Source organism: Lactuca saligna, chromosome 8, assembly GCF_052625555.1.
Source record: "Lactuca saligna cultivar CGN05327 chromosome 8, ASM5262555v1, whole genome shotgun sequence".
In the NCBI taxonomy this organism is placed as follows: Eukaryota; Viridiplantae; Streptophyta; class Magnoliopsida; order Asterales; family Asteraceae; genus Lactuca; species Lactuca saligna.
In genome coordinates this window covers 663,196-690,731 of record NC_136424.1, presented here as the reverse complement: position 1 = coordinate 690,731, position 27,536 = coordinate 663,196, and the positions used below count along the sequence as shown (strand labels likewise).

Genomic DNA, 27,536 nt, shown 5'->3' with positions numbered 1-27,536 from the left:
AGTTTAAGACCCACTTCAACTCTTTTATTTTTCTTTTCTAATTGCCCTACTTTGACAAGTAATTTCTCATTCATTTTTAATCCATTTTCGACGTGTGATATACGAAACAAAGATATCATGGAGGAGAACAAGAATATATAATCAATAGTTCATTGTTATTATATTTAGAGTCCAAAATTTGTGCTCAACAATGGAGAAAATCTATTTTTTTGGAAATTAATAAAATTAATTTTCCAATAATCCCCCACATCGAGAGACCAGTTGCGATCTTAGATCGGAAGACCAAGACCTTGAGGAAAAAGGTGGTTTAGTTAGTGAAGGTGCAGTGGCAGCACCGGAAGGGTTCAGAGAGGACGTGGGAGACTGAGGAGGAGATGAGGGAGAACTATGCAGAGTTATTTTCAGGATCAGTAACAGCAGACTTCGAGGACGAAGTCTAAGATAAGTGGGGGAGTCTGTAGCCCAACTCGTCGAGTAGAGGCAAGATTTGCACGCGTTTTTAGCGGGCGACTCGACGAGTCCATATTCCAGACTCGGTGAGTCTGCCTGTCTGGAAAAAAACCCTAAACCCAGGGTTTGTACCCTATTTAAACGTCATTATAACCTCCCATCCCAACCCCCAGCACCTCTAGAGCATTTCTTTGTAAACCCTAGTCTCCATTGTTGAGCTTGAGTGTTTTGGTGCTAGTTTGAAAGTTGTAGAAGCGAAGGAAGGAAAGAAGACCAATAGAAGAGAAAGGAGATCCAGAATCTAACTCCCATTTGCTACATATTCTGGTAATAAAGTTATCACTTTGCTTATTCTTCCATTTAACCCTCTTTTATGCTTGTTTATGTTTCTCTTGGAACTTTATATGATTCAACTCGATATGTGAACTCTTCTTAGGATGGAATCCATAGATCTGGATGTTATTGAGCTCTAGGAGCTCAATGTAGCTACCTTTATGCAAATATAGCCTTGTTCCAAACCCCAAGTGCTTATTGTTGGATGATTTTGGTGTTTTAGCCCCATTCTCTTGTGCATGCACGTAAAGTTGGAAACTTTACGTGTAAAACAAGCCCTAGAACCCCAGATCTATGGATTGGATGCACTGAAATCGACTAGAATCGACTGTATAGTAATTGCATGCATGAGACTCGACGAGTCATCCTTAGGACTCGGTGAGTCCAAAGAAATCTTCTTGCCTCAAGAACAGACTCGACGAGTGGTTCATACAACTCAGCGAGCCACATACTGGACGAGTTTATATGATGAAGGAGAACTCAACGAGTTGTTCATACAACTCGGCGAGTTGGATGAAGTTAGACTCGATGTTAGTATCAAAGAACAACTCGTCGATTCTTTGCCAAACTCGACGAGTAGAAGCGCGTAGAGGATCTGAAAGAATGATAGGGACTCGGCAAGTTAGTGGCCCAACTCAGCGAGTCCGGTCAACTGAAAGAATGATAGGGACTTCGGTCCAATGCAGAGGGAAAGACCCTGGTTAGTTCCGGACTTCGGTCCGGTGCAGAGAGCAAGGCCCTGGTTAGCTCTAGACTTAGGTCCGATGCAGTTTCTGGACTTCGATCCGATGCAGAGGGCGATGCCCTGGTTATTTCCGGACTTCAGTCTGATGCAGTTTCCGGACTTTGGTCTGATGCAGTGGGCAAGGCCTAGTAGGTCCTTTATGTGTTGTTGTACGGTATGTAGTAGTTTGGGGGAGCTCACTAAGCTTCGTGCTTACATTTTCAGTTTTTGATTACCTCAGCTAGCAAAGGGAAGGGCTCGAGATGATGGCATGACACTCACCACAGTTTTGCCTGGGATATAGACTCTGATATTATGATATGATTTTGATACTAGTTTCGATTTGATAAATTTATTATGACATTTTGAGATACATGATTCATGGTTTTATCTTTTGGTAATTGATATTATGGTTTAGTAAAGTTTTCAAACAAAATTTTTTGGGATGTTTCAGAGAGAGAGAGGGAGAGAGAGAGAGAGAGAGAGAGAGAGAGAGCTAGGTTCATGTGTTTTTTATACTTATTGTGTGCTAGAATGCACCAATAGGAGTTTAGTAAAATTAAATAATTATTTAATTAAATAAAAATAGATATTAAATGGTTTCCATAATTGTATTTATATTAAATGATATCCATAATTATAATTCTTTTTTTTTTATGAAAACTAATTAAATTTGTCATTAATGTCAGTAATAACATTATTTGAGGATGAATTCACATCTAGGTTGTCATGTTTGGGTTTGTAATTTGTTTATGGACTTACTCACTTAAAATACAATAAATTTGCATGGAATATGAAAAAAATAAAGTGTATTCTACTTGAATATATTCTCATTTTGTTAGAATATACTCTCATTCTTCTATAATAGACTCTCGTTCTAATATAATACAATATTGTTCTCCATGTTCTAAGCAGCTTTGTTGTATTTTGAGTGAGTGTGTCATTAAACAAAATATAGACACATAAATGAAAAACTATATGCGAATTCATTCTGAAAGAATATTATTGTTGATATTAATGACGAATTTAATTAATCTTCATAAAAAAGAATTATAATTATGAATATCATTTAATATATATATATATATATATATATATATATATATATATATATATATATATATATATATATATATATATAATTATGAAAATTATTTAATATCTTTATTTAATTAAATAATAATCAAAAACTCTAATTAGACATAATAGTAAAATCAAAGTCAAGTAAAATCTGGTAACATTTTTCTTTTGAAGATGAAAATTAAGGAAACAAGAGTAAAAATAGGAAACGGACTATTTTTAAAGTATGTATCATACTAAATTATTTTAAGTGAATCTATATAGTTTTGTTAGTTATATACCTAATATTACCATGTATTCCCTTTCTCATACAAGTGTTAGGGACGTGTAGGATGAAATGTTATACCTTATATGATAAGCAACCAAGTGGCTGAATAGTTTTGGGGTGGCTATCCGATGTCCATTATAAATGGTGTTAGAAGTATTTTGTAAGATTCAATCTTTAATGTGAGAGTAAGTCATATGCCTTTCATGAGCAAATACCCCGTCACGAATGAACCCACAATTTCTTTACACCATGACTCTCGCACTTCCTTCAGTCCTCTTCATTCATCCTGAATTACGACCTCTCGTCACGAAAATGTCTTTCCTTGACACAATCCTCTTTATTGTAAGTCTCTCTCTCTCTCTCTCTCTCTCTCTCTCTCTCTCTCTCTCTCTCTCTCTCTCTTATGTTTGTTGATTGAAATACCTCTTCAAATAATTTTACTCCATATGAAAATATTTTTTTACAAAGGACATTTGGATTTAAAAGATTAGATACAATTTTTTTTTGAAAAATATTATGAATGATATGGTTTTATCTGTTGTGTTACGATTTTAGATTGTGCATATGGTGGATAAATTTGGATTATGGCATAGGCTACCAGTGTCATTGGGGCTGTGTTATTTAATTCTAAGAAGGCACTTGCACCAAAGATATAATCTCCTACATGTTGGAAGCATGAGTGGCAACAAATATGACGTTGGAAAGTATTTTCATCGTACGGCTGATGGGATGTGCAATCATCCAACGGATGATACTGTAGGCAGCCAAGGAACATTTTTCGGTCGTAATATGCCTCCATCTACTACCAAGTTCGGGGTAATCTCTCCTACATGTTTGATTCATTTATATTGTCAAAACTCAAAAGTTGCTAAGTATTGCTTAATTTGAAAATATTGAATAGAAAATTAACTTCCAAGAAATTATAGCACCTTTACCAATTTGAACAAGATATGATTTGAAAAAACATACTGAAATGTAGCAATGTGCTGCAGTTAAGTTTTTATTGCAGGAATCTACGTTAATATCTATTTATTAAACTAAATATTTTTTAATAAATTTTTATATTAATACATTGTATCTAAAAAAATCTATCAAATTCTCTAAATAAATTACTTTAGTTAAAACTTCAAAGACAGCCGATAACCCCATTTTTGTTCTTTGATGACATGGACCAAGTCTGGATTAAGGCCAACGAATAACTTGTAATAAGACCGACTCAAACAGTATAAAATAAAAAATCAAAATTGTGTTTTAGCACCATCTTAGCTACCAACACATTAAATACCTAAATTTTTTAAACTTATTCCTGCGTTACTCCTAAATCCTTCCAAGAAATTATAGCATTCTTTTATTAAGATATTGTATCTTAAAAAAAATAATGTTTTAAAAGTCGGTTTTTTAGTTGAACCGGTATGGGGACCGGTTTTCAGTTCCACCGGTTTTACCGATTCGACCGCCGGATCAACCGGTTTCTATAATTTTCATGTTTTTTCCTATTTTCCTACGTATACATGTATATATAAATCATGAATTTGATGTTTACAAGTTCTAACATTAAAAATACACATTAAAATAAGTTGTAGATGAATCCAAATAAATTAACATAACATATAACCATAAGTTTTACATCAATCCATATACGTCAAAAAGAAAATAAAATATAATACCGAAATAAAATATAGTTTTAGATGAGTACAAACACATCAAAAACTTTATAACATTTATCATATATTTTTATTTAGGAAAAAACTAAATAAATTTGAAAAAAAAATCACCAAACTTTATTATGTAAATGATTCTTTTTCATGTGTTTTTTTTATTCGGTTTAACTGGTTCAACTAGTCAAAATAAAGTAAAACGTTTTTCTTTTTGTTAATTTTATCCTTAATCCTCGAACTTTTGAATGAATAATAATATTTAACTAAATTCTCCAAAATTTTGAATTGTTATATATTATACTTCATTAAGTATCAACCACATTAAATACCATCAATTATAGCATAATTAACTTATAACATCATAATCTGTTTTTGAAAGGAAAATACTCTCAATCCATATTCTAAAAAGCTCCGCGTAGCTTTTTCAAAATGTGTTACGGCTTCTAGATTTGCATCTAAATATGAACATTATATAATAGAACCATTGCAAAGATGTAAATTACATAACCCAAAAATAAATGTCTAACAACACAATCTATGTACCCTATGTGGTTAAAGATATTCAAACATCATCAACCTGGTCTTTATGACTAATGTAATATTTATAATCTTGAAGTACTTCATTGAGTACTTCAATTGTAGACAATGTTAGTCGGTATGTTTGATAGGGTCCTTCTTCATCCATGATTACCACTTTTATATTATCCTTTCGTGTTACTCTAGACAAAGCAAAATACAGTTATATGTGTGTGAACGTGAGTCTTCAGAAGAATAACTCAACTCCAAAAATGATTGACGTTGACTTTTATTGATTGTCATTGTCAAACACAATACCAAAGGAAACTGTTTGGGGGTAAATTTAAATGAAATCCATTTGTCTGACGAAGTTAAAAGGATCATGGATATGAACTAGGGATGAGATTTAAAACCGAAAAACCGGACCGGAACCGGAACCGTTAGAACCGGAATATATAGAACCGGTTCCGGTTCCGGGTTTACAAATTGGCTTTATCCGGATTTGGGTCCATCGGGTCCAGGTAAACCGGGTCTAAGAACCAGAACCGGTGTTAGGAACTGGAACCACTTTTAGGGATCGGAACCGGTTTTTGTGAGAAGTTTAAAACATGCATATCTTATTCGTTTTAAGTCGGATTAAGATACGGTTTTTTCCAATGTGTAGTTTAGAGTTTGTAGATGATTTTAGACTATAAATTTGTTATCTTTAGTTTTGTATTCATTGAAGTTTCTACTTTTTTAAAGCTGGAAGTTTTTACTTTTTCATCTTTTTTGTATTTTATGAAAGTTTTAAAATGTGATATCTTATTCTTTTGAAGTCGGATTGACATGCAATTTTTTCCATCTTATAGCTTAGAGTTTGTATACGATTTTATACTATAATTTTGTCATTTTTTGTTTAATATTCAATGAATTACAGTCCTCCGAAGTCGGGATATCAAAGCTGAACTTTTCAGCTATTTGTTTTTGTACTTTGTGTTATGTGAAAACATTAACACATGCATATATCATTCGTTTAAAGTCAGGTTGACATTTTTTTTCTGGAGTATATTTTAGAGTTTATACATGAGTTTAGACTATAATTTTGTCAATTTTAGATTCATATTCAATGACTTACAGTCCCCCGAAATCGGGATATCAATATGAAAATTTTCAATGTTTAACCCACTAAGTAGTAAGTAATTGCCAAAAAATTCCGGTTTTTTCGAGTTTTCCGGTTCTAAACCCACTTTATCCAGTTCCAACCTACCCACTTTGATGTTTCCGGGTTTTCCGGCTCTAGACCTACTTTACCCAGTACCGTTCCTGGAACTGAACCGGAACCGGTTCCTATATACCGGTCCGGTTTCCGGTTCTACAAAAATCCATAAACAGTTCCGGGTCCGGGTCCATCCGGTCCGGGTTTGGACCCATTTTGATCCCTAATATGAACATTCAAGCTCCTACATTATTTCCATAAATGATTTTTGCTTCAATCGTGCATGTTGCTAGTTTGTTTACATGTATGTGTGTTCCATTACATAGCCCTAGAGATTGATCAAGATTACACATCAACATTACCGGAGCACCCACTTTCAACTTTAATATTCATTATTCTTGATAATTTGATGGAGTTTAGCACATTAGGTGAGTACAATGTTTCGGTTACAAAATTATATTGTTCTGAATTGCATAAATTTTCCGAACTTAATTATAATCATCGGGGGTCTGATTAAGCATATACTCGTTTATATGGCTTACTTCTTAATTATAGGTGGAAAAATAGCACATTGATGAAAACAGTTGCTGATTTTAGTACTTTGTAATTCTGGTATGAAAGAAGGGTATACAAAATCAACAATTGCCTGAATAGGATCACAAACATCTTTAATCAACATGTAATCGAGAATTTCAACATGTGCTTGCCCATCATTATCCTCATTTACGGCACCGTCACTAATCTTCGGTATCCTCTCTATAAATTCTTCATCTTTGGGAAACTATTTCGGATCACAACCTACTCGTAAGTGAATATTGACAATTAAATTTAATATCTTAGAATGGAGGCAAAGTTTTGAAGACTTAAGAGATGAATGAATGATATCTTGCCTACTTTCCTTTGGTATGGCAAGCAATATCTGCTTGAAATTCCCTCCAAAAGAACTTTCCCACCAAATGGTGGAACATTGATGGCTTTGTTTTACACACTTAAAATGTTAGCAAGGTCCGATTTAAAGCTTAGACACAATGTCTATGCACCATCGGATCCTCATCTCAAATAATTAGTTTGTCTCCTTAAGTAACTAACATAACTCACTGTCGATAACAATGGGACACACTGAGTCTTCGTCAATATTATTTGGAATTACAAATCTTAAATGAACGGTGCATCCTCCTATAAGCAATAGCGAAGCTATTCCACTTGGTGCAACAATAAGAACAATATGTTATTTGGAACGTATGCTTGCAGATAAGATCCTCCAAACATATGTTTTTCTAGTTACACTATATCCATAAATAAAGAACTTTCGTCTATTATTATTGTTTAAAATTTTGATGATTATATTGTATGCATCCTTATGTTCACATATGAGTTGAGCCATTATCATTTCAATTTTGCATTTCCAAAAAAAAAATTCGATCATATGCCAACTGATTATGGATCAAGCTATTTTGATCTCGGAAAGACAACTAAATATGGAATTTCAATGAATCTAAGTAAGCTGCTACCATTTCTTTTCAAAAAAAAACTTCGACCTTTATCAATGCATGATTTTCAATAATATCATTTGAAACTTGTCTTCCTAAAAAAATAAAAAAATAAATAGATCATATGAATAATTCATATAAAAACTTACCATATCTTAATTCATAAAAGAATTTTGAATATTACTAAAGGTTAACATATGGAATTGTTTTACCTCTCCGGATAGGTAGATTCAATATATTGATATTTATGTTTTCAGGTTGCAATTTCCATGTTAATTTCCAATAATTAGCAGGTTGTGAAAGACTATAAAACATTTGAAGGGTGAAAAACAGTAAACATAGGTAATTATCAGTTCCTTATGATGGAGTTTTGTAGCTAAAATGAACTTTTTCTTATTACGGCAACGAAAGCATTATTTAAAAATAACTATTAGTTTAAGACCATTTAAAACAATACCATCAAGGATCCGATTTATAGGTTAGAAAGATAAAAAAAAAAAAACAACAATAGGGTGTTTAAGCATATCAACCTTTCTAGCTATTGATCCCACTTGAAATAGGGGAGTTGATGAAGATGACAAAGACAAAAACGATGAACTTCTCTAAGGTATCCACCAACAAATTTGAGTCACCAAGAATGCTAGTTCTTCGCTTCTATTATGAATTTCTTAAGCCTTTTAGAACTAAACATAATTACTCTTAGAGTAAAAGCGCAAAAAACCAACTCTTTAATTTTTCTTCTACAACGCTCTCTTTTATTGCTAGGCATAGTAGTTAATAATTTATATGTATGTCGTCCACCATTGAATCTTCTACGAATAAATGAAAGTAAATTATATATATATATATATATATATATATATATATATATATATATATATATATATATACACACACACACACGTTTATGTGAATTTTTTAGATATTAGGTGTATATGTATCTGTGTGAAATCTTATGTCGGAACATAATAACTATGGATAAAATATAAATTAAAAATAAAAGATTATTTTGGATAAGAAATCTAAACAAAAGTCAAAGTAGTTGAAAAATCGAACTTGTGCATATATAGACTTGGGGAGCATATATAGAATGCCCAAGTCTGAATTTGTGAAAGGAAGTTACGATTTTTCGAAGTTTCAACATAATAGTATACGACTCAGAAACCGAAATTGAAATCGGTCGATTGTTAGGAAAAACAATTTAAACAAGAGTTGAAGATCTTCGTAAATACCTATCTGTCGTTATAAAGAAGTTTTAGAATGAATATCATATGAGAAAGTTATGATTTTTACACGAACTTTAGTAGTCTAAGCCTATTAAAAATATAGCTTTAAAAATAAAGTGAGAATTAGCCAATGGAGTCTAAACAAAATTTGTAGTACTCATTGATAGATACGCGTGAATATAAAGAACATAGAAAACAATGCTCGTATGAAGAAAATATGAAATTTCTAAGAAATGAAAGTTTTTGTGCGCACAGACGTAGGGCGTGGCGGGCATCGACATTCCAACACAGCCCTACCCAAACATTGCTATGTGTCAGCATGCTATAGGAGCTACGTCAGCACCCCCAACTGAGCTCACGACACACCCAGGAGGTGCGACGTGCCTCTACTTTCCGACTCTATATATAGTTTTCATTTTCACTCGATTTTCTTCACACTTTCCTCTAGAATTCTCTCGTATCTTTAGTCCCTTTTACTTCGTAATCCCTGACCACTTTAACGAGGCCATACAACATCAGAGAGCCAAGGAAAAAGAAGTTCCCGAGTCAGAGTTATGTTTGTGCAGTTGTCGGTTCTCGCTAGAAAACTCTGTAAGTTAGTCTACACTTATTTTAATTTAAGTGTAACTTATATTTATAATCATATGCATTATTATGAACCCATAAATAAGATTTATCAGTAATTCCATATCATTATAATGATTGATCTGCTTACGGGAGTAATGTCTAGGCTGTAGTTAGTAAGGTGTTTAAAGTGGGATTTCCAAACCATATACTATGTATACCAAATGGACCCTACCTTCAATATGATCCTACTTGTTTATTCTTTATTTAATAGATCTTGATGTATACATTGGTATTATTGAGGAATCTAGACTATCATTATTAGAATCACCAGAAATTAAAAAAAAAAAAAAAAAGATTAAGACTTAGGTCCAGTTTGATAGTTGCTGACTGAGAAAGTGATGACTAGGAAAAATCTGTCTAGGTTAGTAATATTGACCGAGTAAGAAATCTGACTGAGTATGCTAACTGATGAAAAATGACCATTTTACCTTGTTGGTCTCTATACAGTGATGGATAAAGTTGTTGAAGAGTTATAAAAACATACATGTTTAAGCACAAATTTGATTCAACATTTAGAAGAAAACATACATATAATATTTTTGTACTCAAAATTCCCCTGCTCATTAAATGTCATAAAAACAAAACAAAACAACAGTACACCGATTAGCAATCGAAGACCATTGATTTAAGAATTTTCTCTTGATGTAGATATTTTAAATTGGATTCAGATTTTTAGAAGCCATTGATTTGTAATCCAATATCAAGTTTATAAGGAAAGATTATGAAACTATGATGCAAGATTTCTTTCCTTGCGGATTAAAATGGTGACAAGAACACACCCATAACAGAATTCAAGATTTCTGCAAAAAAAAAAAGATAGAAACTTGTTCAAAATTTAAAAAACATAATCAATTTCGCACAACTTTTTTTTTCTAAATAATCTAATATTCTTGAAACATATTATCAATAATTACACCAAGTTCAAACCCCACAAGAGGAAAACACACAGAAACATATAATAAGTGCATAGTGATTTCTCCAAGTTTAAACTCCAACACAGGAAAAGAACACAATAAAATTCTTCTTAATGGCTTCAAATTTTGATTAAAAAAACATGTAGCAAATTCATAAAACTTGATTTCAAAGACTTTCCTTTCAGTTTCGTGACAACTATCTTGCCATCCAACCTTTCTAAAAAGACCAGCAACACCATTTAGACCATTCAATTAGGTAAAAAAAACTACATAACATCATTAGCAACGAGCACAGAAACAACAACCAATAAATCTCAGCAAAATACAAAATCGAAAAACTCACAGCAAAATCGAAAAGGAACAACAATTCACAGCAAAATCGAAAAGGAACAACATAATTCACAGCAAAACCGAAAAAGGAACAATAAGTTGAAATCTCATAAAAAATAGAGCGAACAGGAAAAGATACTCACCTGTTAGGAAGCCCTGCGCTTTACCGCAATTTCATGAAATTGATTTTTTATATCGAATCCCAACAATCGATTAAATAGGAAGAGAACTGGTAGTAGTGGATGGAGAACTAGAAACATCAATTTCATGAATATTGAAGCATCTTTAAATAGGAAGAGGATTATTGGTGATGGAAGGAAAATATCAATCGATTGAAGTAGATATCGATGCGTAAGGGGGCAAGGGTAATCTGCATCTATTTTTCCAGCCATCTTCTCTTTGTAGCTGATCGAATCAGATAGTTATTATGTAGTCAGATGCCCAAAGTAAGATTAACAAACAACTTTTGCTGACCGAGTCAGCCAAAAACGTTTGATCATACTGGGTCAAACACATATCAAATGGGGTTTAGTGCCATTTAAATCTAGGTCTTTTGAAAGGATAAAGTGTTAAGGCAAAGCACTGACCAAACCTCGAATCACCTACTTTTTTCAAGTGAGTGTGGATTTATTTTCAAGAGTTATTGCCCTTCGAATTAAACCAATTCGACCTAATTTCGGGTATGGTTTGGTTGGGTGAAAGTCTCGCGGAGATTTTATGTGGAAGGAAGATGGTGCACATCAATCCCCTTAAGAGAGAGCCATTCATGGTGTACGGTGATAAAAGTAGAGTAAGGTATGGAATCATCAAGATGATGAAGGCCATAAAATGGCTAACCAAGGGATTTTTATCATTCTTTGCATATGTGATCAACACAAAGAAGGAAAAGAAGACAATAACTGATATACATGTGGTATGTGACTTTCCTAAGGTATTTCTAGATGAACTACCAGGATTACCACTAGAGAGGCAGGTAGAATTTAGAATCAACTTATTTCCAAGCACGACGCTGATTGCGAAAGCACCATATCATTTAGCACCTATAGAGATGAAAGAGATGATGACACAACTCCGGGTATTGTTGGAAAAAAGGTTTCATGAGACCTAGTTCATCACCCTGGGGATATCTCGTACTGTTCGTAAAGAAGAAGGACGGTATGGTGAGCATATGCATAAATTATCGAGATCTAAACAAGGCTACGATAAAGAAGCGATACCACTACCTAGGATAGATGACTTATTCGATCGATGGCATAGAGAAAGGGTCTTCTCCAAGATTGATCTTAGGTTAGATTATCACCAGTTGAAGGTAAGAGAGAAAGACCTTGAAAATAAAACCTTTAGAACAAGCTATAGATACTATGAATTCCATGTTAAGTCCTTTGGACTAACAAATGCTCCAGAAGCATTCATGGATTTGATGCATCGATTTTGTAAACCTTTTCTCGATAAATTAGTAACAGGGTTCATCGATGATATCTTGATTTACTTCAAGAACAATCAAGACCACGATAGAAATCTATGAGAAGTATTAGAAATCCTGAAGAAGGAGAACCTATATGCAAAGTTCTCTATGTGTGACTTTTGGAAATGGGATACACACTTCTTGGGTCACATGGTTAGCCAGAAGGGAATAATGGTTGACCCAGAAAAGATAAAAGTTGTTATGAAATGGGAGATGCCAAAGATTCCGATTGAAATTCATAGTTTCTAGGATTGGCGAGTTACTATGAAAGATTCATCCAAACTTTTCTTTTATTGCAGCTCCACTGAAAGCCCTAACGGAAAAGGGAGTTGTTTATACCTAGAGTGAGAAGCAAGAAAATGCTTTCGGTGAATTGAACAAGCGGTTATGTGAAGCACGAAACCTATTCCTACCGGAAGGAACTGATGACTTTGCAGTTCTCAGTGATGCTTCTGGAGTTGGATTGGGATGCGTTCTTACCCAAATAGACAAAGTAGTAGCTTATGCCTGGATACATTTGAAGACTCACGAGCAAAACTATCCAAAAAAATGATCTAGAGCTTGCAGAAGTTGTTTTTGCCCTAAAGATTTGGATACATTATCTTAAAGGAACCAAATGAAAAGTATTTACAGATAATAAAAGCCTTCAATATCTCCTTACACATAATGAATTGAATATGAGGCATATACGATGGTTGGAGCTACTCAATGACTACGATAGTAAGATACTTTACCACCCTGGTAAAGCAAATATTGTAGCTAATGCATTGAGTAGGATGGTGAATCTTGAACGAAAAAGTGCTAGATTGTTCAAGATCAAGATGATTTAAATGATTATAGAAAAGGTCAAAGAGGATCAAACTAGAGCCTTAGCTGAAGATGTAAAGAAAGAATAATGTCTAGGCAGGTCATTAGTATTTGAAGAAAATGATCAAGGGTTGAAGTTATTCAAAAATGGTATCTGGGGGCGGAATGAGGGATCTTCTTATGGAAGAATCTCATAATACAATGTATTCTATACACCCAGACAACACCAAAATGTATTTGGATTTGAAACCCTACTATTGGTGGCCAACTATGAAAGTCGATATAGCAACTTACGTGGTTGAATGTGTGGCTTGTTTAAGAGTAAAAGCACAATATCAGAAGCCATATGGAGACTTAGAACCTCTGCTAACACCAATGCGTAAGTGGGATGACATTACCATGGATTTCATAACTAAGTTGCCAAGAACAAAGAAGGGCCATGACATGATTTGGGTTATAGTAGACCAATTGACAAAGAGTACACATTTCGTAGCCGCACGAGAAAACTGGTCAATGGAGAAGTTGGCAGAAACCTATGTAAAGGAGATTGTCAAGATTTGTGGGGTACCCTTGTCGATCGTGTCAGACAGAGACAGTCAATTTGCATCCATATTCTGGAGAATCATGCAAGAAGAAATGGGTATGAAGTTGTGTTTGAGTACTGCCTATCATCCACAAACGCACGAACAGAGTGAAAGACCTATCTAAACATTGGAAGATATGTTACAATCATGTGCTATAGAATTCACTCATAATTGGAATGATCACCTACCACAAGTAGAATTCGCCTACAACAATAGTTATCACTCGAGAATCAAGAGGCCTCCTTACGAAGGAATTGTACGGGCGGAAGTTTTTTACACCATCTTGTTGGTTGGAAGCAGGAGATAAACACTTTGTGGGTCGTGAGATGGTTCAACAGACCACCGACAAAGTAAAGATCATCCGAGAGAGAATGTTAGATGCTCCAAGTCATCAGAAGAGCTATGAAGATAACAAGTGACAACCTATAACGTTTGAGGTCAGTAATCAAGTTCTACTTAAAGTCTCTCCATGGAAAGGACTTATCAGATTCGTAAAACATGGGAAGTTAAGTCCTCGTTTTATTAGTCCATTCAAGGTACTTTATAAGATTAGGAAATAAGCTTACAAACTTGAATTGCTACCTGAACTGGAACGTATCCACAACACCTTCCATTTTTTCTATTTGAGGAAGTTATTAGGAAAAGAACCCAATATGATTCCACTTTTGGAATTAAGAATTGATGAGAATAAAAAGCTAATAAAAGAGTATGAAGTGATCGTTGATCGCAATAGGAAGAAATTACGTAATAAGATGATTGACTTAGTGCTTATGCGATGGAAACATTCGGCAGGGCCAAACCTCACATGGGAGACAGAAAGCGGCATGAAGAGTCTCTATCCACATCATTTTACTGATGCATGATTCTAAGATGGAATCATCCAAAGTGGGAGATAATTGTTACGCTCGCGTTTATCGCTAGGCATAGTAAAGAATCTATATGTATGGCATTCATGATTGGAATCTTCTACGATTAAATAAAGTATATTATTCAAATATATATGTGTTTATGTGAATTTTATAGATACTAGGTGTATATGTTATCTATGTGAAATGTTATGTGGAATCGTAACAACAAATAGGGCTACAAATAAATTCAAATAAAAGATTATTTTGGATAAATAATCTAAAAAAAGTTGTAGTAATCGGAAAAGTGAACTTGTGCATATATAGAACGCTCTAATAGGAATTTGTGAGAGGAAGTCCTGATTTTTTGAAGTTTCAATGTAGCGGTATATAGCTCAGAAATCAAAATTGAAATTTGTTAATTGTTAGGAAAAACAATCTAAACAAGAGTTAAAGATCTCGTCAATACCTATATGTTGATGTAAAGGTAGTTGAGAATGGATATCATATCAGAAGTTATGATTTTTACACATACTTTATTAGTCTAAGCTTGTTAAAGATATTGTTTTAAAAATAAAGAGAGAATTAGCCGACCGAGTCTAAACGAAAGTAGTAGTACTCATCGATAGCTACATGTGGATATAAATAACATATAAAACATACATTGTATGAAGAAGATATGGATTTTCTAAGAAGTTAAAATTTTCACGCATGCAAACTTAGGGTGTGGTGTGCACCAGTATTCTAACCCAAACCCACCCGAATCTCGCCACGTGTCATCATGCTATAGGATCTACGTCACTGCCCTCGATGGAGCGTGCGGCGTTCCCAGATAGGAGACGCGACACGCCTTCACTTTCCGACTCTCTCTCTCTCTCTCTCTCTCTCTCTCTCTCTCTATATATATATATATATATATATATATATATATATATAGCTTTCATTTTCACTCGATTTTCTTCACACATTCCTCTGGAATTCTCTCATATCTCTAGTCCGTTTACTCCCTAATCCATGACCACTTTAGTAAGGCCCTGTGGCATAAGAGAGCCAGGGAAAAAGAAGTTCCTGGGTTAGAGTTTTGTTTGTGACGTTGTTGGTTCTTACTAGAAAACTCTGTAAGTAAGGATACACTCATTTTAAATTAAATGTAACATATATTTATAGTCATGTTCATTATTGTGAACCTATAAATCATATTTATCAGTAATTCCTAGTCATTATACTAATTGATCTACTTATGAGAGTGATGTCTCTATGTACACATTGGGATTATTGAGGAATCAAGATTATCATTAGTATAATCACTAGAAATACGAAAATAGACTAAGACTTGGTGTCATTTAACTCTAGGTCTTTTGAAAGGATAAAGTGTTAAGGCGAAGCGTTGCCCTAACCTCGAATAAGCTAATTTTTTAAAGTAAGTGCTTAGTTACTTTCAAGAGAATAATTTAATAAAAGTATTTATTAAACGCTAATTATATTAATTATACACTGTGTTACTTGTAGGATTGTAATACAACTGCTAATTATGAACTGTGTTATAATCATATATGTCGTTATACATAGTATGGGTTAGTCTTAGACTTATAAAAGGTATTTAGTTCCAAATAGGTTGAACATCTGATAGGTCTCATTCTAGGGTAGAGTGTGAGATAGGAGCAAAGTGTAGTAGTCCTCCTCTTTTTGGATGACTAGAAATGGTAGGTCCAGATCAGACAACTGGCAAGTATGCATGGGTCATTGACCAGAGTAGATGACAACAATTAACTATTATAGGCGGTCTATTGAACTACATTGCTAGTGTGAATTTATAACCCACAAATGTAGGTATAATGGGATACCATATCTATCAATTACTCTGATAATTGGTTGCCTTGTTATGAATTACATTGGCCAAGGACTCCCCTAGTTGTGTAGTCAAACAGTTACTCATACGATTCATCAAGTAAGGTGATTTTTCTAGATGATCATCAAATTAGGATTTGTGAGAATCGATTGGGCAGGGTAGGTGGTTTTACATCTGATTATATACACATATAATGTTTGTTTGAAGGAATGTTATTATGACTTGATATCACTAAAATATTATGGGCTTGAAAACCCTATGCATCTCACCAGGTTTTCCAAACCTGACCCACTCAATTTATATGTATAACAGGTAGTGGAACTAAGGCTACTGGAAAACTGGTTAAGATATCAAAGGAAATAATAGATGTGCCTTTATTAGTATTTATGGAACTTTTTAATATTTACAATGTAACGTATGTTTGGATATTAATGGTGACATCCATGGTATTTTAATTAAGTTAAATAACTTATGTTATCTCAAAAAAAATTTAATTAAACTGGGATTTTCTGCAACACGACACCTTAAAGCATAAATAAAAAGTTTTAATTGGTTATGAAAATAAGGGGATGTCACATTTTGAAAAGAGACAGGTAAAGAGTAGAAGAGGGAGTAACTTTTGGCTATGGAGAGAAGAGAGTAAAAGACTAGCTTCAAATGAAAGCCTTTGACTATCTTATATACTGACATGTAACACCATAATTTTCAAATATTGATTAAATAACAAATAATCGTTCTAACATCTCTTAGGATCAATTCTAAAAATTAATTATTGTCTAAACTACATCAAAAGCAATAAATTTAAAATAAAGCCTTCAACTGGACAACTTTGGCTATTACGTCTTTGTAGAACTCCCCTATCGTCTTCTTGACCAATCCTTCTCATTGGCCTTTTCACTGCCACTTGTTGAATAGTTTCCTGGGTTGCGCACATTTAAAGTTTCTAAATGGGTGAGTCTAGGGCCTAGTAAGTTTCTGTTACACATACACGTCCATCACTTAGATTTTTTTTTTCATAAATGTTCAATAAATCATACAATAAAACATATCACCTGATTACATAATTTAGGGAAACGACTATCTATCCAGAGAAAGAACCAATGGCTCGTTTCCCTTCTCCTTGGTACTACCTATTAATTATACTTAGGTATTTTAGATATCCAAGGAAATTAGTATAATTCAAAATTCCTATCCCCGCCGATCACACACATCTGTCATGCTCACGAGAATTAAATAGCTAACTGTTCCCACTAAACATGTCATGCCAAATACAATCACACAGTAGATAAACAATTACAAATAACATTGCACAAAACTACTCGTATCGTAAAATATACTATTAATAAATAATTAAAAACCACATACAAATCGCGTGATAAACATTTATGTGCGAACAACCACAACATATAAGTTTACAATTAAGAGGATGTCAAGACACGAGTTTACAAAAATATTTAGAGATCTATTTTGTCCTTGAACAGCGATCAAGCAGTTGGAGGATTAGTTCTTGGTGTTAGAACAAAGGAATATGAGAGTGACAGAGTACATCAACAAAGATGAAAAAATTTATTTAACAGTTGCAAAATCTGCTAATGTTTTTATTTGATATAGTACATTATCATGGGGTACACAAGTGTTGTTTGGCACAAAAAAAGATGGTATGATGTAGATGTGCATCAATTACCAAGAGCCAAACCAGGTGAAGATCTTTCCTAATTACAAGAATGTTAGTTACATGTTTGATCAGTTATTCTTGAACACAATACAACAAGATGAATGGAAACTCTAAAGGACCAGGACTATGACTGTAAGGTAGTATATCACCTAAGGAAGAATAATGTTGTCAATTAGTCACTAAGTCATAGGTAAAGGAAGGGGCATTCAAATGAAAATAATTGATGTAACCATCAATTTACTGGATGAACTGAAGAGGAGTAAGAAATAATCCCTGGTAAGGAAGTAATGGGAAGCTATTAGATTTGTTTACCTACTATATGATGACCCATTCAATGGGGTCATGGATGTATGATATGAAGGGTGTCTTGTGACTGACGAGGGATAGGATTTGAAGTGTTACTCACTTCCTTGGGTATTGAAAAGATTGAGCACAACAGGAGGGTTGTGCCAAGAGGGAAGGGAAGAGGACCAATAGTTCTTTCTCTGTATATATCTAAAATGCTCCCTTATGTTGTCTTCGAGTGAAACATACTTACTGGAAAAGTTAGTTATGTTGTATATTGATGAGATAGTTCGGTTGTCTATTTATTATCGAAATCTTCATTTTATGTCATTATTTTGGAAGACTTTCCAACGATAAATGGATTCTTTGGTTATGTCTGAAATTTTATACAGTAGGAAGTGTACTTTTGTGTTGGAATGATGTAAGGTAGAAACAAGTTTTTGGACTCAAACTAACGACAAAATTCAATAAATTTAGGGATAACCTGAAGGATGCACATGAACAAACAAAATGATAGGTGGTTAAAAGTAGGAAGCCAATGGTGTTTATGGTAGAATACAAATTCAGGTTGAAGGAATTCTCATGGAAAGACATAGTCGTGTTGGTAAAGGAAAGTTGAGTCTCCTGTATATTCAATAAATTTAGGGATAACCTGAAGGATGCACATGAACAAACAAAATGATAGGTGGTTAAAAGTAGGAAGCCAATGGTGTTTAAGGTAAAAGACAAAGTCAGGTTGAAGGAATTCTCATGGAAAGACATAGTGCGTGTTGGTAAAGGAAAGTTGAGTCTCCGGTATATTGGACCTTCTTGTAATTATGAAATGGGTTGTGTGAGGTAGGTTACTTATTGGAGCTACCAAAGGTAAGTCATATAATCCATAACATGTTCCATGTCTCAAGAATAAGGAAGTGTTTAGCGGTTCCAAGCATGGAAGTGTGTGTCATTTTGAGAAATTAAGATAGTAAAAAGTTACGCTATACGTAAGGGCCTATTACAATTATAGATCGACAAGTTATGAAGTTCAAAATGTAGAGATACCACTCGTGAAAATAGAAGTATTATGAGGAATCACATACGACCTTGGAAATTGACGGAGATATGAAGACTAGATACCCTTATTGGTTTACTTAATTCAAATTCCAAGGATGAAATTTTTCGAAGGGGGAAATTTGTGATAACTCAAAAAAACAAAGAATGTTATATATTATAATTAACTAAAAATGTTAGTTTTTTAGAAATATGGTTAGATGTAATTGGGTTTAATTAAGGGCAAATAATGAGGTTTAAACCCCCAAAACTGTCATCCATGATGGTGGATTGAATTCGAACGATTGAAAGGTTTGTAACGGTAAAGAACGTGAGTATTATAAAGCTCACAAGAAACCATGTGAAATCCCTACCGAAATTATGAAAAAAGATTTAGTTTCATAAAAGAAATTAGAGGAAGAACTTGGTAACGCTTTTCGGTATCTTCCTAGACATTAAGGTATGTTCTATGGATTTAGGCATGTTATAGTCGTTTAGAAATGTTTGTATGCATGTTCTTCATGTTTTGGTTAAACATTTTGTCTCTCTTTCGGTTGAAAATAGATAAATTTAGAGAAAATGTAACGTCCCAAAATTTAAAACCAAAAATTTCACTTTTATAATAATAAAACCATCATCCAAAATGTTTCATAAAAGCCATAATGAAATTAGAGTATAGCAATAATCATCCAGTTACATCAGAGTCAAATAAAATGCAGAACAATGTGGTGTGAGCGATGTGATTATCCCAAACTCTTCCCCTTCGATTCGGAAGTAGGTGAAACATAACTGAAAACCATAAGCACAAAGCATAGTGAGTTCCCTAAAATACCTCATACTATACATATCAAACATACAATGGGCCATGCCTAACAACCATCAGGCCTTGCCCGACATCGAGCCCACTCAGAATAGATCTGTCAATAATATGAGATGGTCCCTGCCTCATTACATTTATTAGGCCCCGCCTGGTATCGGTCCCCACCCGGTATACATATAGACATATAAACACATGTAATAATCACTAAGACAAATACCATACAATGCACTCATCTGGCCAAGCATGGTATCGGGCCCCGCTCGATATACATATCCCATACAGCGCATGAAAGAGTCACACATACAACTAGAATTCTAACCATATTAAGTCATGGGCCGGAATTGGTGCCTTTGACCCACAAAACGCTGAGAAGAGACTCACCTCAAACTGCTAGAAATCAGATAACTTCTCAGACTGCTGATCCAGAAAGCCCTCCACTAAATAATCAATAAAACTCCAATTAACAGTTGGGCCTTAAATTATAACTTATGAATCCCATTCATTTTACCAAATCCCAGGGTAAAAGACCATTTTACTCTTTTCTCACTTGTTCCAACAACCAAGGCCCAACCCAATGGCTCCAAAAGCTCACTATGGCCCAAAGTCCTACATGAGGCCCAAAATCATTATGGACCTAAATCCAAGAAGGCCTAAATCCGAATAATATGCCAAGGTCAAAAGACTATTAGCCCAACAAGGCCCAAACCCTAAAAGTCCAAATATGGCCCAAAACATGAAAGTCAACTAAAGGTCAAGCTGTTGCATACGCCTGATATACTCGGACTTACGCCCAGCATACTGCCTTCAAGGCCAGTACACACAACGTACAAGCTGGGTACGCCCAACGTACTCCACAAATAGCCAACCTTTCCATTAAGCACTTAACCGATTAAGCCATTAATCCAAACTCATAGATATGATCCTAAATATTGTCTTAACACGTAAAGTTGGCAACTTGACACTCTTTCATGACTTAGTGAGACCCAAATCTCAAAAAGAACCATAAGAGGAACTCTAAATCATGCATGGGCCATGATGACTCATCAAGATTGCATTTTTATAAACAAGGGACCTCAAAAATTCCAAGATCTACCATCCCTAGCTTCTGGAGTAGCTCATACTCTCAAGCATGGCTTAAAGGATTATAAAAGGATAAAAACAAGCCATAAACTAGATCTATCATAAGGAAGTATCAAGTTAGGATATTTATACCTCAAATAGCTTGCAATGTTGATGAAGATTATGGATCTTCAAGCTCTAATTCCACTAAAGTTTCACCGCCAAACTTCACCACCTTCAAAAGGATCCAAAAACACCTCAAAATCACAACAAAAGGCTCATAAAAAACTCAAACGAGGGCTAGGGTTTTGTTCTTAGGGTTTTGAGAGAGGGGGGTTGGTCATAAGAAATCCTAAAGGTAAATTAAGGTGTTTAAATAGGGAACAAACCCTAAAAATTAGGTTTTATCCCAGCTGAGCGTACTCCCCACATACTCCCACGTCTACCCAGCATACGTGGGCGCCTCCACGACCATCTTAGGAGCAAGTACACCCAGGGTACTCGGCTAGGGGCCAATCTTGCAAAGATTTTTATATGATAAGGGCTAAAAGGGATAACATGGAATGCAATGTAACAATTCTCCCCCACTTGAATCAGACTTCATCCTCGAAGTCCTCTACTGTAAATAACTCGAGGTAATGCTCCCTCATCTCGTCCTCAGGCTCCCAGGTCCATTCAGACCCCTACCAGGGCTGCCACTGCAGCTTCACCAACTCCACAACCTTGTTCCTCAAGGTTTTCGTCTTCTTATCAAGGATAGAAATTAGTCTCTCAATATAATTCAAGCGATCATCCACCTGAATATCCTCCAATGGAACCACCGCATAATCATCAACCAAACATTTCCGCAAATGAGAGACGTGAAACATGATATGGATCTAACTAAGCTCCTCGGGAAGATCCAAGCGATAAGCAATCCGACCTACCCAGGCCAAAACCCTAAAAGGACCGATGTACCTGGGGCCCAACTTGCCATTCTTTCTGAATTGGATAAAACCTTTCTAAGGTGACACCTTTAGGAGAACATATCCCCAACCTGGAACTCTAGATCTGATTGGTGCTTATCGACATAGCTCTTTTGCCGACTCAGTAATGTATGAAGTCTACTCTGAACTGCTGAATCAACTCGGTGGTCTTGAGTACCACTTCAGTACTCAACATGAATCGATGACCGGCCTCACGCCAACATATCAGGGTCCTGTACTTTCTCCCAGAGAGCATCTCAAAAGGAGGTTGATGTATGCTAGCGTGATAACTATTGTTATACGAAAATTTCGCAAAAAGGGAGATATGTATCCCAACTCCCACCAAAATCCAATACACATACCCAAAGCATATCCTCCAAGGTCTGGATAGTCTGCTCAATATCTCCATCAATCTGCAGGTGGAAAGTCATGTTGAAATGCAGACGAGAACCCAACTCCTCGTGAAACCTCTTCCAAAACCTAGAAGTAAACTGGGCATCTCTGTTTAAAACCGACGCCCATGTCGTGCCATAACCTCCCTGATGTATATGTTGGCCAACTTCTTCGCAGAGATACTCTCCTAAATTGGAATAAAATGCGCACTATTGGTCAATTGATCAACGAGGACCCAAATCAAATCCACTCCATTCGTTGTTGAAACAACTTCGTGATGAAATCCATGGTAATCTCTTCCCATTTCCAAACGGGAATGTCTAACGGATGCATCTTGCCGTAATGCCGCTGATGCTTGGCCTTGACTTTCCTGTAAGTCAAGTACCTCTCTACATACCAAGATACATCCCGCTTCATACATGGCCACCAATAATTAGGATGGAGATCTCTATACATCTTCGTCACTCCTGGATAAATAGAGAACCTTGACTTATGGGCCTTCTCCATCAAAACCTATTGCGCACCACCCCACTACATAACCCACACCCTCTGATGAAGGGTTAATAACTCATGGATACCATAATCGCAGATAGCCACCTGACCCACAATGCGCTCACTCATTCGGTTCTCTTCCTTTATAGCATCAATCCAAGCCTCTTGGATCTACTCCAAGAGTGGAATAATCATTATTATCCTCAAGCACGTATCCGTGATCAGAGCCATGATCGTCTTACGGCTAAGAGCATCGGCCAACACATTGGCCTTCCTTGGGTGATAAATCATCTCACAATCATAATCCTTCACCACATCCAACCACCTACGCTACCTCATGTTCAGATTCGGCTGATCCATCAAATACCTTAGGCTCATGTTATCCGTTTAGATAGTACAACAAACCCTTTAAAGGTAATGACGTCGAATCTTAAGGGTGAACACCACAACCCCCAACTCTAAATCGTGCATAGGGTAATTTGCCTCATGATGATTCTGTTGCCTCGAAGCGTAATCAATAACACGACCCCTCTACATTAGAATTGCACCCAGACCTGTGATCGACGCATCATAATAAACTAAAAATCCTCAACAACCTTAGCCAGGTTCAAATCAGTTCCTCACACAATTTCTGCCTTAAGGTCTCAAAAGTTTCCTGCTGCTCAGGCGTCCAATGAAACGTGATGGTCTTCTTCGTCAATCGAGTCAAGGAACCGCTACCCTGGAGAAATCCTTAATGAATCTCCGATAGTAACACGCCAGACCAAGGAAACTTTGAATCTCAGATGTAGACTTCAGAACCTTCTATCCCATCACTGCCTCGACCTTGTCCGAATCGACCAAAATACCGTTCTTGTTGACAAGGTGCCCCAAAAACTGCACCTCGTGCAACTAGAACTAGCACTTAGGGAAATTTGCATACAATCTCTCCCCCCTCAAGGCCTCCAGTACCTCCCTTAGATGCTCCTCATGCAACTCATGGGTCTTAGAATAGACTAAGATATCATCGATAAAAACGATCACAAACTAATCCTTAATGGGTCTGCATACGCGATTCATGAGGTCTATGAATGCCTCTGGAGCATTGGTGAGCCCATAGAGCATCACCACGAAATTGTAATGGCCATAACGAGTCTGGAAGGCTATATTCTTTGTATCCTCCTCTATGAACCTCATATGTCTAACGACTCTTGCAGCTGTGCAGACAACTCATGCATCTTTGGAGTTGCTAACAGATAAGGTCTTTTGGCTATCAGAGCCGTACTGGGAACAAGTTGACTCCGAAACTCTACTTGCCTCTCCGGAGTCACTCAAGGCAAATCATCAGGGAACACATCCGAATATTCCCAAATAACCGACATATCATCCATAGTAGCCTTAACCTTCTCTTGGGTTTCCATAACATAGGCAACAAATCTAGAACAACCCTGCTGAAGATAGCGCCTGGCCCTAGGTTCTGAACATAAACAGGCCCACGTTGAACAACCTCTTCGTGAACTACCAACTCTCCCCCACTTGGGGTCCAGATAATCACCAATTGCTTCTCACAGTCAATCATTACCCCAATGGGGCTCAACAAATCCATCCTCGAAATAACCTTGCTCTCATGCATGGGAATAGGAACCAAATCAATCGGATACCGCTCACCGAACGTCAACAATATCAACCTCTAATGGATAATCCAGCTCCCCTGAAGCATCGAAAAACCTCTTGCTGAGCGCAAGAGATACAAAAGATCAGGTAGCCCCCGAATCAAACAATACAAAGTTAGAGATACCGTTTATAATGAATGATCCTAAAACAAAACACACAAATATAAGCATAGAATTCAACATAAATAAAGATATAAGGAGAATAGACATACCCGTCACCACATCCGGTGCTGCACAAGCCTCCTTGGCTGTCAACTAAAAAACCCTGCTCCTCACAAAAGGCACATCCGTCTTGCCCTGGTGACCATCAGTAATCCGTAAAGTCACTAGAGTGGGTGCTACCACTAGCTCCGCTATTGCTAAACTCCAGCAATTGGCCTTCTTATGTCCCCTTTGATTACAATGAAAGAAAATCATAACAGCTACCTGAGTGGTGGTTGTGGCAGTACAATCCCTAGTGATATGACCTGTCTTGCCGCACTTCGATCAACCAGAACCATCCACCATGCACGCCGCCTCATGCACCTTGCCAAAATTTCCACAGCGATCCCGACCCTGATGGCCTCTCGATCTCGAGCCAAAAACCTTGGCCTCTTACCCGAACCCTTTGAACACTAAACCTAATCTAGTTTCCTCTTCCTCTCCATCTCTAATTCAATCTCTCTCTCTCTCTCTCTCTCTCTCTCTCTCTTTGGACCTCGCTATCATATTATCTACTGTCCTTAAACTGGATTCTCATCAGCATCTCATGGTACCTCGCCTTCTTCATCTCCTCGTCTGCCATATATTGCAGAACCAATAATGCTCTTTTACGGAACATAGTAGTGATCTTCACTATTGTCTTAGTAGTCTGGAGAAGGTCCTGGAACTCCCTCGCGAACTGCTGAACATCAATCACAAGTGCGAACCTGAAATCTCGACACAAAATCCTCCCAAGACATGTACTCAATCGCCTCACCTCCCACGGCATGTCCAACATCCTCCCGCTAGTCTCAAGCTCTATTTTTCAGAAGAAAGAATGCAGGTCGGACCTTCGCCTCCTTAAGACAAATATTGGATCAGAAGGTGTTCCCAACATCCGCTAACCAATGCCTGCTCATAATCGGGTCCTTCCTTACAAAGAACTACAGGGCTCTACATGCTTGGAACTCACGAAAAGTTAAAGTGCGAGCTCCCATGATCTCTACCATCTCAGAAAGAAAACTTCCCAAGCATTCATCATGAATCTCCATGATACCCTCCTTGATTGTGTCAAAGATCACAGGAGTCTACTCAAGAATAATGTGGGTAATCTCTGATGAAATGAACTCCCACATCTAATCATCCAAATGTCCGGCTCCAGGTCCCACACCTGAACTCGAACCAGTACCAGAAACACTACCATATCCTCCTTGAGTGACCACCATACAGAAAATAGACCATTTAAACCATCAGAACACACACACACATACACACACACACACACACACACATATATATATATATATATATAAACATGGAGGGATCCCATATTCTACTAGCTTCCTGGTATCATCGTGGCTTTCCTTGACTCGATTATGGATCCTTTGCTTCCAGTAGTACGGGCCCATACTACCTTCCACATCTATACATACATTCTTCAAGGATCGCCCCGAATCCTCTAGTTCCTTTATCCACACATACAACCCTCTACAAGATAATGCTCCCAGCACCGAGCCTCTTCCTAGGTTTTCCTAGAGCAACCCCCACACTACTCTCCGATATTAGCTATAGAAGGAACTCCTCTAACACCCTCTAACCAGCTCACGAGTACAAATACATATCACAGACACCAAACAATTCTTTGAATGAAAGGTCTCACAATACAACGGTTGGAATCAAACAAGAGTTACGCAATAGAGTTAAAACCTAGCCTTCTCTAATTATTTAGTCTCAATAATATGTAACTTAGCATATCCGCTTACTAGTTAGTTGAAGTTAATGGGAACTCGTAAAAGCACAAAGCAAGCAACATTCGAGCATCGAGTAATTGGAACAACCATAACCTAAAGATACCATCGTATCACTAACTGATGAGTACTAGAATGCAAGTCTACAAGATCATACAATACGAATACAAAGGCATCTCTCCTAGGATTCTATCATGCAAATCCTAAGCAGATACTTAGCCCTAATCTAGCATGCAATTCACAAATTCGCAAATCAAAGCATATCATAAAACTTGTATGGGTATTTTAGGAAAACGTACTTAAGCTTGGCCGATTTCATGCACCACACCCCTTTCCTTTATTAAAAAAACTCTTTTTATAAAACATTTCCATTTGAAAAATATACCAAATCCTCAGTTTGGGTTCAGACACACTGGAGAGTATGCCTGAATCCCTCAAACCAACGCTCTGATACCAACCTGTAACGTCCCAAAAATTAAGAACAAAAATTTCATTTTTATAATAATAAAACCATCATCCAAAACGTTTCATAAAACCCATAATGAAATCAAAGTATATCAATAATCTGATGGGTTTTATACAAAAAATCATATGTGTGCATGCAACCCTAGATACGGATCTATGTTTTCACTATTAGTTACAACATTATGAATACAACAGGAAATCTAGCATGCTCCTAGTAATTTTGAAAACCAAAACGAAGAATGAATTACAAACCTATTGTTGTTATATTGTAATAACAACTTGTTTCTTGAATCTTCTTATCTTTGAAAGCAAGCACCACAAATGTAGTACCTCTAATGGCTCACAAACACCAAGATCAATTGAAGAAGCAAGAAAGAGAGAGAGAGAGAGAGAGAGAGAGAGAGAGAGG

The 27,536-nt window shown here is 36.1% G+C and overlaps 1 protein-coding gene across 1 annotated transcript in view; it reads left to right on the top strand.

Moving 5' to 3' along the window:
* The first annotated feature begins 2,931 nt into the window (after positions 1-2,931).
* Positions 2,932-27,536, top strand: part of LOC145010859 (alpha dioxygenase) — a 71,380-nt gene continuing 46,775 nt past the window's right edge. The window contains exons 1-2 of the mRNA XM_078969420.1: positions 2,932-3,197; positions 3,411-3,671. Coding sequence (XP_078825546.1) covers positions 3,081-3,197; positions 3,411-3,671 — 378 coding nt within the window. The 5' untranslated portion in view covers positions 2,932-3,080. The remainder of the gene's footprint in view (positions 3,198-3,410; positions 3,672-27,536) is intronic.